We start from the raw sequence: 12175 nt of genomic DNA, 5'->3' as shown, positions 1-12175 counted from the left end.
TAAATGGTAGAAGTCTTCATTCAGCCTTGTGTTCAATAAGCAGCATTAGAAAAATACCAAATAATGAGCCAACCATGACTGCAACATGGAAGGCAAACAATAAAATTGTGAAGTTCCTTAGATAGGTTCAAATGAAAAGAAACCTTCAGTTAGTCAAATTATTTTTTACATTTTTATACCTGACTATCTCCACTTTTAGCTAATTCACAATTGGCTCTCGTCCTGGCCAAATGTAGTGATGTATGTTACAACCTCTTAGAGACCAATCGCACTGAATGGTGAATTGTGCTGTCCCTGATACTGAACATGTTAACGTGTTTTTATTTGTGTTTCTCTCCCCCGGCAACTGAGATCACCTGGGGATTTCTCTGAACTGAGGCTTAACCAAAAATTCACTTCTCCCCTTTTCGGAACAAACAGTTTTTCTTTAACTTTAAGGTACTTTTAAAAACATAATTATCTTGTAAAGTTAGTCTTCATGGCATCTCCTCCCTAAAATGAAAAAAACATTTGGACACGGCTTTTCCACAACACCAGCAAAATACAACCAATTTCAATACTGTAAACATTTTAACTACTAACTTATTACAGATTGGAAAGGTAACATTTTCCTCTTTTGTTATATTTCACCATATTCAACATATTGGGTGCTATCTAATCAAATTGCAACAGAGACCCAGGCCGAGCACGTTTAGGCGGGTGTTTTCCAGTGCTAGCAGCGCCAAGAAACATTATGCTATCTATTGGGACTTTGTTGCAATCTGGGTCCTCAGTGGGGAACGCCCTGCCGAGGCCGCACGTTTCCTGTACTCGCTGGAACTCCTCAGTGCTGGAGAAGATCGGGATGCCATTTTTAAATGAATGTTTTGGGTTTGAACAAACAAAGAACAAAGAAATGTACAGCACAGGAACAGGCCCTTCGGCCCTCCAGGCCCGTGCCGACCATGCTGCCCGACTAAACTACAATCTTCTACCCTTCCTGGGTCCGTATCCCTCTATTCCCATCCTATTCATGTATTTGTTAAGATGACCCTTAAATGTCACTATCGTCCCTGCTTCCACCACCTCCTCCGGTAGCGAGTTCCAGGCACCCACTACCCTCTGTGTAAACAACTTGCCTCGTACATCTACTCTAAACCTTGCCCCTCTCACCTTAAAGCTATGCCCCCTAGTAATTGACCCCTCTACCCCAGGGAAAAGCCTCTGACTATCCACTCTGTCTATGCCCCTCATAATTTTGTAGACCTCTATCAGGTCGCCCCTCAACCTCCTTTGTTCCAGTGAGAACAAACCGAGTTTATTCAACCGCTCCTCATAGCTAATGCCCTCCATACCAGGCAACGTTCTGGTAAATCTCTTCTGCACCCTCTCTAAATCCTCCACATCCTTCTGGTAGTGTGGCGACCAGAATTGAACACTCTACTCCAAGTGTGGCCTAACTAAGGTTCTATACAGCTGCAACATGACTTGCCAATTCTTATACTCAATGCCCCGGCCAATGAAGGCAATCATGCCGTATGCCTTCTTGACTACCTTCTCCACCTGTGTTGCCCCTTTCAGTGACCTGTGGACCTGTACTCCTAGATCTCTCTGACTTTCAATACTCTTGAGGGTTCTACCATTCACTGTATATTCCCTACCTGCATTAGACCTTCCAAAATGCATGACCTCACATTTGTCTGGATTAAACTCCATCTGCCATCTCTCCGCCCAAGTCTCCAAATAATCTAAATCCTGCAGTATCCTCTGACAGTCCTCATCGCTATCCGCAATTCCACCAACCTTTTTGTCGTCTGCAAACTTACTAATCAGACCAGTTACATTTTCCTCCAAATCATTTATATGTACTACAAACTACAAAGGTCCCAGCACTGATCCCTGTGGAACACCACTGGTCACAGCCCTCCAATTAGAAAAGCATCCTTCCATTGCTACTCTCTGCCTTCTATGACCTAGCCAGTTCTGTATCCACCTTGCCAGCTCACCCCTGATCCCGTGTGACTTCACCTTTTGTACTAGTCTACCATGAGGGACCTTGTCAAAGGCCTTACTGAAGTCCATATAGACAACATCCACTGCCCTACCTGCATCAATCATCTTTGTGACCTCCTCGAAAAACTCTATCAAGTTAGTGAGACACGACCTCCCCTTCACAAAACCATGCTGCCTCTCACTAATACGTCCATTTGCTTACAAATGATGGTAGATCCTGTCTCGAAGAATTCTCTCCAGCAATTTCCCTACCACTGAACTAAGGCTCACCGGCCTGTAGTTCCCTGGATTATCCTTGCTACCCTTCTTAAACAGAGGAACAACATTGGCTATTTTCCAGTCCTCCGGGACATCTCCTGAAGACAGTGAGGATCCAAAGATTTCTGTCAAGGCCTCAGCAATTTCCTCTCCAGCCTCCTTCAGTATTCTGGGGTAGATCCCATCAGGCCCTGGGGACTTATCTACCTTAATATTTTTAAAGACGCCCAACACCTCGTCTTTTTGGATCTCAATGTGACCCAGGCTATCTACACACCCTTCTCCAGACTCCACATCTACCAATTCCTTCTTTTTGGTGAATACTGATGCAAAGTATTCATTTAGTACCTCGCCCATTTCCTCTGGCTCCACACATAGATTCCCTTGCCTATCCTTCAGTGGGCCAACCCTTCCCCTGGCTACCCTCTTGCTTTTTATGTACGTGTAAAAAGCCTTGGGATTTTCCTTAACCCTATTTGCCAATGACTTTTCGTGACCCCTTCTAGCCCTCCTGACTCCTTGCTTAAGTTCCTTCCTACTTTCCTTATATTCCACACAGGCTTCGTCTGTTCCCAGCCTTTTAGCCCTGACAAATGCCTCCTTTTTCTTTTTGACGAGGCCTACAATATCTCTCGCTATCCAAGGTTCCTGAAAATTGCCGTATTTATCCTTCTTCTCACAGGAACATGCCGGTCCTGAATTCCTTTCAACTGACACTTGAAAGTCACCCACATGTCAGATGTTGATTTGCCCTCAAACATCCGCCCCCAATCTATCTTCTTCAGTTCCCGCCTCATATTGTTATAATTAGCCTTCCCCCAGGAAGGTGTGCTCTGTATACCACCTTCAGCTGTATCAGCCCGAACCTCGAGCACGAGGTGGAGGCATTCACTCTCCGGAGCACCTCACACCAGAACCCCTCCTCCATATCCTCTCCCAACTCTTCCTCCCACTTTGCTTTGATCCCTTCCAGTGGTGCCTTCACCTCTCCCAAAATAGCTCCATGAACCGCTGACACTACCCCCTTCTCCAGTCCCCCTGTCGTCAGCACCTCCTCCTGCAATGTGGAGGCCGGCTCCTCCGGGAGGTTCTGTATCTCCTTTCTGGCAAAATCTCGAACCTGCATGTATCTAAACATTTCCACCTGCTCCAGCCCATACTTCGCTTCCAGCTCCTTTAATCCTGCAAACCGCCCGCTATGAAACAAATCTTTCAGTGTCTTAATGCCCTTCTCCTCCCATTTCCGAAAACTTCCATCCCACCTCCCTGGCTCAAATCTGTGGTTCCCCCGAATCGTCATTTCCCTTGACCCTGCCCCCAACCCGAAATGTTGGAGAATCTGCCTCCAAATTCTCAATGAAGCTATTATTACCGGACTCCCTGAGTACTTCCCTGGGGCTATCGGGAGCGGCGCTGTTGCTAGTGCTTTCAATCCCGACCCCCTGCACAAACTCTCCTCCATTCTGACCCACTGGGAATCAACCCCTCTTACCCAGCTCCGCACCTTCTCCACATTCGCCGCCCAGTAGTAATACATCAGGTTCGGAAGACCCAAACCCCATGCCTGCCTTCCCCTCTGTAGTAGCACCTTTCTAACTCTGGCCACCTTCCCTCCCCAAATGAACGACGTAATCCTTCCCTCAATCTCTCCACATTTAATATTCCAAATAGGATTTTATTGTCTCTGTATAAACCTTTTGTGACATTGCAGTGTCCCAGTGTTGGAGTGATAAACTCACGCAGCAACTCCTGGTACTACCAGGCAGCACTGGGCTTTTCACCAGCACTATTTAAAGGGCTTATCCAGTACTTACAGGTTAGATGCTAGTTGGTCATTGAAGCTGATGATTAACATGTGAACATTCTGCAGCTCTTTTTCTGTCTGTGGAAACTATATTCTGATAGCTGAGAAGGAGATTTTGGTGGTGGTGTTGCACCAACTTTGATTGTTTCCAAACTGTTATAACCATAACACATTGTGATTGGCCCCACTTCCCCGTCACTATGACAATTGAAGCCCAGCCATGTACTGCAGTTCACTGAGCTGCCAACACCTCGCACCATGGACCGGCACTGTGTGGATTCACAGCTGTACCTCTCCTCCTGCAGTGTTATTGCTCGGACAGTCTGGGCAAACACAGAGCGGGAGGAAGGTGCTTCTACACACAAAGAGGAACAAGAGGAAGAGAGTGTCACTCTGGATCACTCGTACTCATGTCCCAGAGGCTAGTTACAGAGCAGCATTGTTAGAGGCCGGGGGTAGTTTATCCATTTGTCCCTTCATCAGCAAGGATGGAGTGGAACAGGAAACTTAATCAAAATAAATAAATAACAGAATGTTGTAACACAATGTGACCCTCTGGATCAAAATGGAGTGACTGAAATGCTGTTTCAATCCTCAAAAGATTAATTATTTATTCATTGAATTCTGACCAATGTTACAAACTGACCTGTGACCCTGATGTCCACTTCCTTCTCTTCAATTCCATATCGATTGGTTGCTCTACATTTATAAACTCCTTGATGTCCTGATGTTGCGTGGGAAATACGGAGGACTCCAGGGGAACCAATCTCAACATTGCTGCTGTTACTGGGATCTTCCCACTTTAATGTAGGTGTGGGATTTCCATTGGAATTGCAGATCATTGTAACCTCATCACCTTTCCTGACGGTTACTGGAAACCCTGACACAGTTTTGTTATTTACTGATATGGTTGTGTCTCCTGGTTTATCTGGAAAAGAAATGTGAAACAATATGAAAATGGGAAGGTGTTTGGAGAATCAGCACAGCAGGGGTGGGACACAAGTTCAGCCCCATTGCCAGTGAGTTCCCAATTCCAGCCGTGTCAGTGTGGGACACATTCCACACTTTGTACAGAAAACGAAGCCGGGAAACTCAATGGTGCTAAACGGCACCTCAGATGCAATATGGTGCTGGGAGTGCACAGCCCATCATATTGGATCGAGCTGCTCCTTCGGCATCCAGAACAGCGACTGGAGCTATTTAAAACAATGCATTTAATATATATATATTTTTAAAATTCTTTATTCTCCTCTTTTTTTCACATTTTCTCCAAATTTACACCCACCAACAATAAACAATAATCAGTAACGGATGTGATGTCAATCCCCATATCAATAGCAACGATCCCATCCTCCCACCAAACTTCCGCTTCCAGCGTCCCGGATGGCTTCATCTGCAGAAAGTGCACCCAACTGGAGCTCCTCACAGACCGCATGGTTCCGTTGGAGCAGCAATTGGATGCACTTAGGAGCATGCAGGTGGCGGAAAGCGTCATAGATCGCAGTTATGTAAATGTGGTCACACCCAAGGTGCAGGCAGAGAAATGGGTGACCACCAGAAAGGGCAGGCAGTCAGTGCAGGAATCCCCTGTGGTTGTCCCCCTCTCGAACAGATATACCCCTTTGGATACTGTCGGGGGGGATAGCCTATCAGGGGAAAACAGCAGCAGCCAGAGCAGTGGCACCACGGCTGGCTCTGATGTTCAGAAGGGAGGGTCAAAGCGCAGAAGAGTAATAGTAATAGGGGACTCTATAGTCAGGGGCACAGATGGGCGCTTCTGTGGACGTGAAAGAGACTCCAGGATGGTATGTTGCCTCCCTGGTGCCAGGGTCCAGGATGTCTCCGAACGGGTAGAGGGCATCCTGAAGGGGGAGGGCAAACAGGCAGAGGTCGTTGTACATATTGGTACTAACGACATAGGCAGGAAGGGGCATGAGGTCCTGCAGCAGGAGTTCAGGGAGCTAGGCAGAAAGTTAAAAGACAGGACCTCGAGGGTTGTATTCTCGGGATTACTCCCTGTGCCACGTGCCAGTGAGGCTAGAAATAGGAAGATAGAGCAGCTAAACACGTGGCTAAACAGCTGGTGTAGGAGGGAGGGTTTCCATTATCTGGACCACTGGGAGCTCTTCCGGGGCAGGTGTGACCTGTATAAGAAGGACGGGTTGCATCTAAACCGGAGAGGCATAAATATCCTGGCCGCGAGGTTTGCTAGTGTCACACGGGAGGGTTTAAACTAGTATGGCAGGGGGTGGGCACGGGAGCAATAGGTCAGGAGGTGAGAGCATTGAGGGAGAACTAGGGAATAGGGACAGTGTGGCTCTGAGGCAGAGCAGACAGGGAGAAGTTGCTGAACACAGCGGGTCTGGTGGCCTGAAGTGCATATGTTTTAATGCAAGGAGCATTACGGGTAAGGCAGATGAACTTAGAGCTTGGATTACTACTTGGAACTATGATGTTGTTGCCATTACAGAGACCTGGTTGAGGGAAGGGCAGGATTGGCAGTTAAACGTTCCAGGATTTAGATGTTTCAGGCGGGATAGAGGGGGATGTAAAAGGGGAGGCGGAGTTGCGCTACTTGTTCGGGAGAATATCACAGCTGTACTGCGAGAGGACACCTCAGAGGGCAGTGAGGCTATATGGGTAGAGATCAGGAATAAGAAGGGTGCAGTCACAATGTTGAGGGTATACTACAGGCCTCCCAACAGCCAGCAGGAGATAGAGGAGCAGATAGGTAGACAGATTTTGGAAAAGAGTAAAAAGAACAGGGTTGTGGTGATGGGAGACTTCAACTTCCCCAATATTGACTGGGACTCACTTAGTGCCAGGGGCTTAGACGGGGCGGAGTTTGCAAGGAGCATCCAGGAGGGCTTCTTAAAACAATATGTAGATAGTCCAACTAGGGAAGGGGCGGTACTGGACCTGGTATTGGGGAATGAGCCCGGCCAGGTGGTAGATGTTTCAGTAGGGGAGCATTTCGGTAACAGTGACCACAATTCAGTAAGTTTTAAAGTACTGGTGGACAAGGATAAGAGTGGTCCGAGGATGAATGTGCTAAATTGGGGGATGGCTAATTATAACAATATTAGGCGGGAACTGAAGAACATAGATTGGGGGCGGATGTTTGAGGGCAAATCAACATCTGACATGTGGGAGGCTTTCAAGTGGCAGTTGAAAGGAATACAGGACCGGCATGTTCCTGTGAGGAAGAAAGATAAATACGGCAATTTTCGGGAACCTTGGATGACGAGTGAAATTGTAGGCCTCGTCAAAAAGAAAAGGAGGCATTTGTCAGGGCTAAAAGGCTGGGAACAGACGAAGCCTGCGTGGAATATAAGGAAAGTAGGAAGGAACTTAAGCAAGGAGTCAGGAGGGCTAGAAGGGGTCACGAAAAGTCATTGGCAAATAGGGTTAAGGAAAATCCCAAGGCTTTTTACACGTACATAAAAAGCAAGAGGGTAGCCAGGGAAAGGGTTGGCCCACTGAAGGGTAGGCAAGGGAATCTATGTGTGGAGCCAGAGGAAATGGGCGAGGTACTAAATGAATACTTTGCATCAGTATTCACCAAAGAGAAGGAATTGGTAGATGTTGAGTCTGGAGAAGGGGGTGTAGATAGCCTGGGTCACATTGTGATCCAAAAAGACGAGGTGTTGGGTGTCTTAAAAAATATTAAGGTAGATAAGTCCCCAGGGCCTGATGGGATCTACCCCAGAATACTGAAGGAGGCTGGAGAGGAAATTGCTGAGGCCTTGACAGAAATCTTTGGATCCTCGCTGTCTTCAGGGGATGTCCCGGAGGACTGGAGAATAGCCAATGTTGTTCCTCTGTTTAAGAAGGGTAGCAAGGATAATCCCAGGAACTACAGGCCGGTGAGCCTTACTTCAGTGGTAGGGAAATTACTGGAGAGAATTCTTCGAGACAGGATCTACTCCCATTTGGAAGCAAATGGACGTATTAGTGAGAGACAGCACGGTTTTGTGAAGGGGAGGTCGTGTCTCACTAACTTGATAGAGTTTTTCGAGGAGGTCACTAAGATGATTGATGCAGGTAGGGCAGTAGATGTTGTCTATATGGACTTCAGTAAAGCCTTTGACAAGGTCCCTCATGGTAGACTAGTACAAAAGGTGAAGTCACACAGGATCAGGGGTGAGCTGGCAAGGTGGATACAGAACTGGCTAGGCCATAGAAGGCAGAGAGTAGCAATGGAGGGATGCTTTTCTAATTGGAGGGCTGTGACCAGTGGTGTTCCACAGGGATCAATGCTCGGACCTTTGCTGTTTGTAGTATATATAAATGATTTGGAGGAAAATGTAACTGGTCTGATTAGTAAGTTTGCAGACGACACAAAGGTTGGTGGAATTGCGGATAGCGCTGAGGACTGTCGGAGGATACAGCAGGATTTAGATTGTCTGGAGACTTGGGCGGAGAGATGGCAGATGGAGTTTAATCCGGACAAATGTGAGGTAGTGCATTTTGGAAGGTCTAATGCAGGTAGGGAATATACAGTGAATGGTAGAACCCTCAAGAGTATTGAAAGTCAAAGAGATCTAGGAGTACAGGTCATTGAAAGGGGCAACACAGGTGGAGAAGGTAGTCAAGAAGGCATACGGCATGCTTGCCTTCATTGGCCGGGGCATTGAGTATAAGAATTGGCAAGTCATGTTGCAGCTGTATAGAACCTTAGTTAGGCCACACTTGGAGTATAGTGTTCAATTCTGGTCGCCACACTAGCAGAAAGATGCGGAGGCTTTAGAGAGGGTGCAGAAGAGATTTACCAGAATGTTGCCTGGTATGGAGGGCATTAGCTATGAGGAGCTGTTGAATAAACTCTGTTTGTTCTCACTGGAACGAAGGAGGTTGAGGGGAGACCTGATAGAGGTATACAAACTTATGAGGGGCATAGACAGAGTGGATAGTCAGAGGCTTTTCCCCAGGGTAGAGGGGTCAATTACTAGGGGGCATAGGTTTAAGGTTAGAGGGGCAATGTTTAGAGTAGATGTACGAGGCAAGTTTTTTACGCAGAGGGTAGTGGGTGCCTGGAACTCGCTACCGGAGGAGGTAGTGGAAGCAGGGACGATAGGGACATTTAAGGGGCATCTTGACAAATATATGAATAGGATGGGAATAGAAGGATACGGACCCAGGACGTGTAGAAGATTGTAGTTTAGTCGGGCAGCATGGTCGGCACGGGCTTGGAGGGCCGAAGGGCCTGTTCCTGTGCTGTACATTTCTTTGTTCTTTGTTTGTTCAAACCCAAAACATTCACCCACATATTCACATAAACAAATGACAAAAAGGAATCACCCATAGCCACCATTAACACCCATCACGCCCATTCCCCCCCCCCCCCCCGCCCCCCCAACTAATGTTTCATGTTATCCAGTTCTTGAAAGTGCATAATAAATAATGCCCATGAATTGTAGAACCCCTCCATCCTTCCCCTCAGCTCAAACATAACCTTCTCAAGAGTCAAAAATTCCAACAGGTCCTGCCGCCACACCAGGGCACTGGGTGGAGAGGCTGCTCTCCAACCCATCAGAATCCGCCTTCGGCCGATCAACGAGACGACGGCTACAACATCTGCCTCCGTACCCGTTTCTAACACTGGCTGGTCCGACACCCCGAATATGGCCTCCCGGGGGCCCAGGTCCAGTTTCACGTGCACCACTTTAGAAATTTCCCTAAAACCCTCCTTCCAGTAATCCTCTAGCTTTGGACAGGACCAAAACATATGAACGTGATTAGCAGGGCCCCCCCAGCAGTGTTCACACACATCTTCTACTCCTTCAAAGAATCGGCTCATCGTCGCCCTCGTGAGGTGTGCTCTGTATACAACCTTCAGCTGTATCAGCCCCAACCTCGCGCACGAGGTGGAGGCATTCACTCTCTGGAGCACCTCACACCAGAACCCGGTCACTGGGATATGTGTCCCAGTCACTAAGGAGCATCGCCTAGGCGGCGACACGATGGTGCAGTCTATGGGAAACCACAGGACTGGCAGAACAAGATGATGCAGGGGCAACTGGCTGCCCCTCCGTCCCAGGGCCCTATGGGCACTGACTGGGAGGAGTGCTGGGTGCCAACCCGGACCTGTCCCATGGTGGCCACCAGCACTCCCGTGTTCCACTCCCCTGATGTGGCCACGTCAGCACACGGGACTGGGCGGGTAAGGCTGTGCATGTGACGTCGATAAGTGACCCGGGGCCATCCGGCCCCAGAACTCCCAGCGGATGTCCGCCATTGGCATCAAAGGACACTAGACGAGGTAAGCAGCTGGCTGCCTCCATCTCAGATGTGCATCCTGGGGACACACCTAGATGTTGTGGTAGAGCTAGGAGGGTCAGACACGTTGAGCAACATTGAAGGCACCGGTGTAGTGGGAGGGGTTGGTCAGCAATGGGATATTGTATAGCCCATTAAACAATCTTTGGCACAAACATTATGATGCCTCTGTCACTTTCTTCCGCAATGCGGGCTGACTTCCGGACCCTTTGCGTACCTCTCCAGGCAACCCCGCTCCCTGTGGTACACAAGCACCGTGGTGGTGCCCCGGGAGCTGCGGCCATCCCCTGGGTGTTCGGATGTTGGCTGCTGCGTGTGGTGTTGACCCCCACACAGTGTCCAGGCATCAAGGTGAAATCGGGATGCTAGGCATTAACTCTCACATGGCCCGCCTACCCACGGGAACCCGCTTGGCATGTGTCAAGTGCTCACTTAACCATGATTGCCTATTCCCTATTCGCGATAGCCTTCAGCCACGCGGCCATAGGCCTCAGCAGTCGGTGGGGGTTATGGGTGATCAGTTTGGCAGATGGGTAGTTGCCCCCGGAATGGGGTTGGGATCCAGGGATTGTCATGGTGGTGCCACGAGCAATTGCCCCCCCAGTGCCTCCCCCCCACCCTCATGGTGGCCTACCCCTGCGGATCGTCGCCCACCTCCCGCTGATCACTGGGGTGGCAATCCACCAGGACTGGTCTGTTTGCCTTTGAGCAAAGATTGCTGTTCTCCTCCTCGGCTCCCCACGGACGCCCTTCCGCCAGGTTCACGTACTAATCAGCGCCAGCGTGACCACTTGCTGGGAAGGCCGGTAAATGACAGAAGGCCATTGGATGATGGGTGGCTCTTGTTAATTGTATGGAAATGGGGCTTCAGTGGGGATAATTGATTTCTCGCCACGCTATGGCGAGATTCCAATTTCACCTATGGGAGCAGGCCGGTTGCATTGCAAACCGGCCTGCACGGTAGCACAGTGGTTAGCACAGTTGCTTCACAGCTCCAGGGTCCCAGGTTCGATTCCGGCTTGGGTCACTGTCTGTGCGGAGTCTGCACGTTCTCCCCGTGTGTGCGTGTGTTTCCTCCGGGTGCTCCGGTTTCCTCCCACAGTTCAAAGATGTGCAGGTTAGGTGGATTGGCCATGATAAATTGCTTTTAGTGTCCAAAAGAAAAGGTTGGGTGTGGTTGCTGGGTTATGGGGATGGGGTGGAGGGCTTCAGTGGGGTGCTCTTTCCAAAGGGCCGGTGCAGACTTGATGGGCCGAATGGACTCCTTCTGTACTGTAAATTCTATGATTCTATGAAACTGCTTGCGGCCTGGCGCGGTTCCTGCTTTTGAAAATGAAATGAATGAAATGAAAAGTCGCTTATTGTCACAAGTAGGCTTCAATGAAGCTACTGTGAAAAGCCCCTAGTCGCCACATTCCAGCACCTGTTCGGGGAGGCTGGTACGGGAATTGAACCGTGCTACTGGTCTGCCTTGGTCTGCTTTCAAAGCCAGCGATGTAGCCCAGTGAGCTAAACCAGCCCCTGGCCTCTCCCGCTACTCATCGGCCTCGTTATGCTTGAGCGAGAGTGCAACGAGGCCGGAAGATCGTGCCCACAATTTATCTAGTTGAATCGTGCCCTAAAATTGTTGATGTTGATCTTGCGCGTGATTCTCCAGAATAATTTCTAATCTGCTAGCGAGTGGGAATTGTCACGTGTTTCCCGGCGCTCGACCCAGCGAGACTGGCAACGCTATTCAACGTTAATTGGTCCACTTAATGAGGGTTCACTGGCTTCCTTCCCCGAATACCGGTTTGCCAGAGGATTCCCCGGGACCGCGCTCGCATGCCCCCGCGAACAACT

The 12175-nt window shown here is 49.0% G+C and overlaps 1 protein-coding gene across 10 annotated transcripts in view; it reads right to left on the bottom strand.

The window, feature by feature from the left end:
* The window catches only part of LOC140403142 (intercellular adhesion molecule 5-like), an 87522-nt gene that overhangs the window by 21656 nt on the left and 53691 nt on the right, over nucleotides 1–12175 (bottom strand). For 9 of the 10 annotated variants that reach the window (XM_072490810.1, XM_072490809.1, XM_072490813.1 and 6 more), the window contains one exon: nucleotides 4701–4982. The exons of the other annotated variant lie outside the window; for it this stretch is intronic. In XM_072490810.1, coding sequence (XP_072346911.1) covers nucleotides 4701–4982 — 282 coding nt within the window. The remainder of the gene's footprint in view (nucleotides 1–4700; nucleotides 4983–12175) is intronic. 10 annotated transcript variants of the gene reach the window in all.

The sequence above is a fragment of the Scyliorhinus torazame genome, chromosome 27, assembly GCF_047496885.1.
Source record: "Scyliorhinus torazame isolate Kashiwa2021f chromosome 27, sScyTor2.1, whole genome shotgun sequence".
Classification (NCBI taxonomy): domain Eukaryota; kingdom Metazoa; phylum Chordata; class Chondrichthyes; order Carcharhiniformes; family Scyliorhinidae; genus Scyliorhinus; species Scyliorhinus torazame.
Note: the sequence above shows the minus strand (reverse complement) of the source record. Positions and strands in the feature narration are given on the sequence as shown.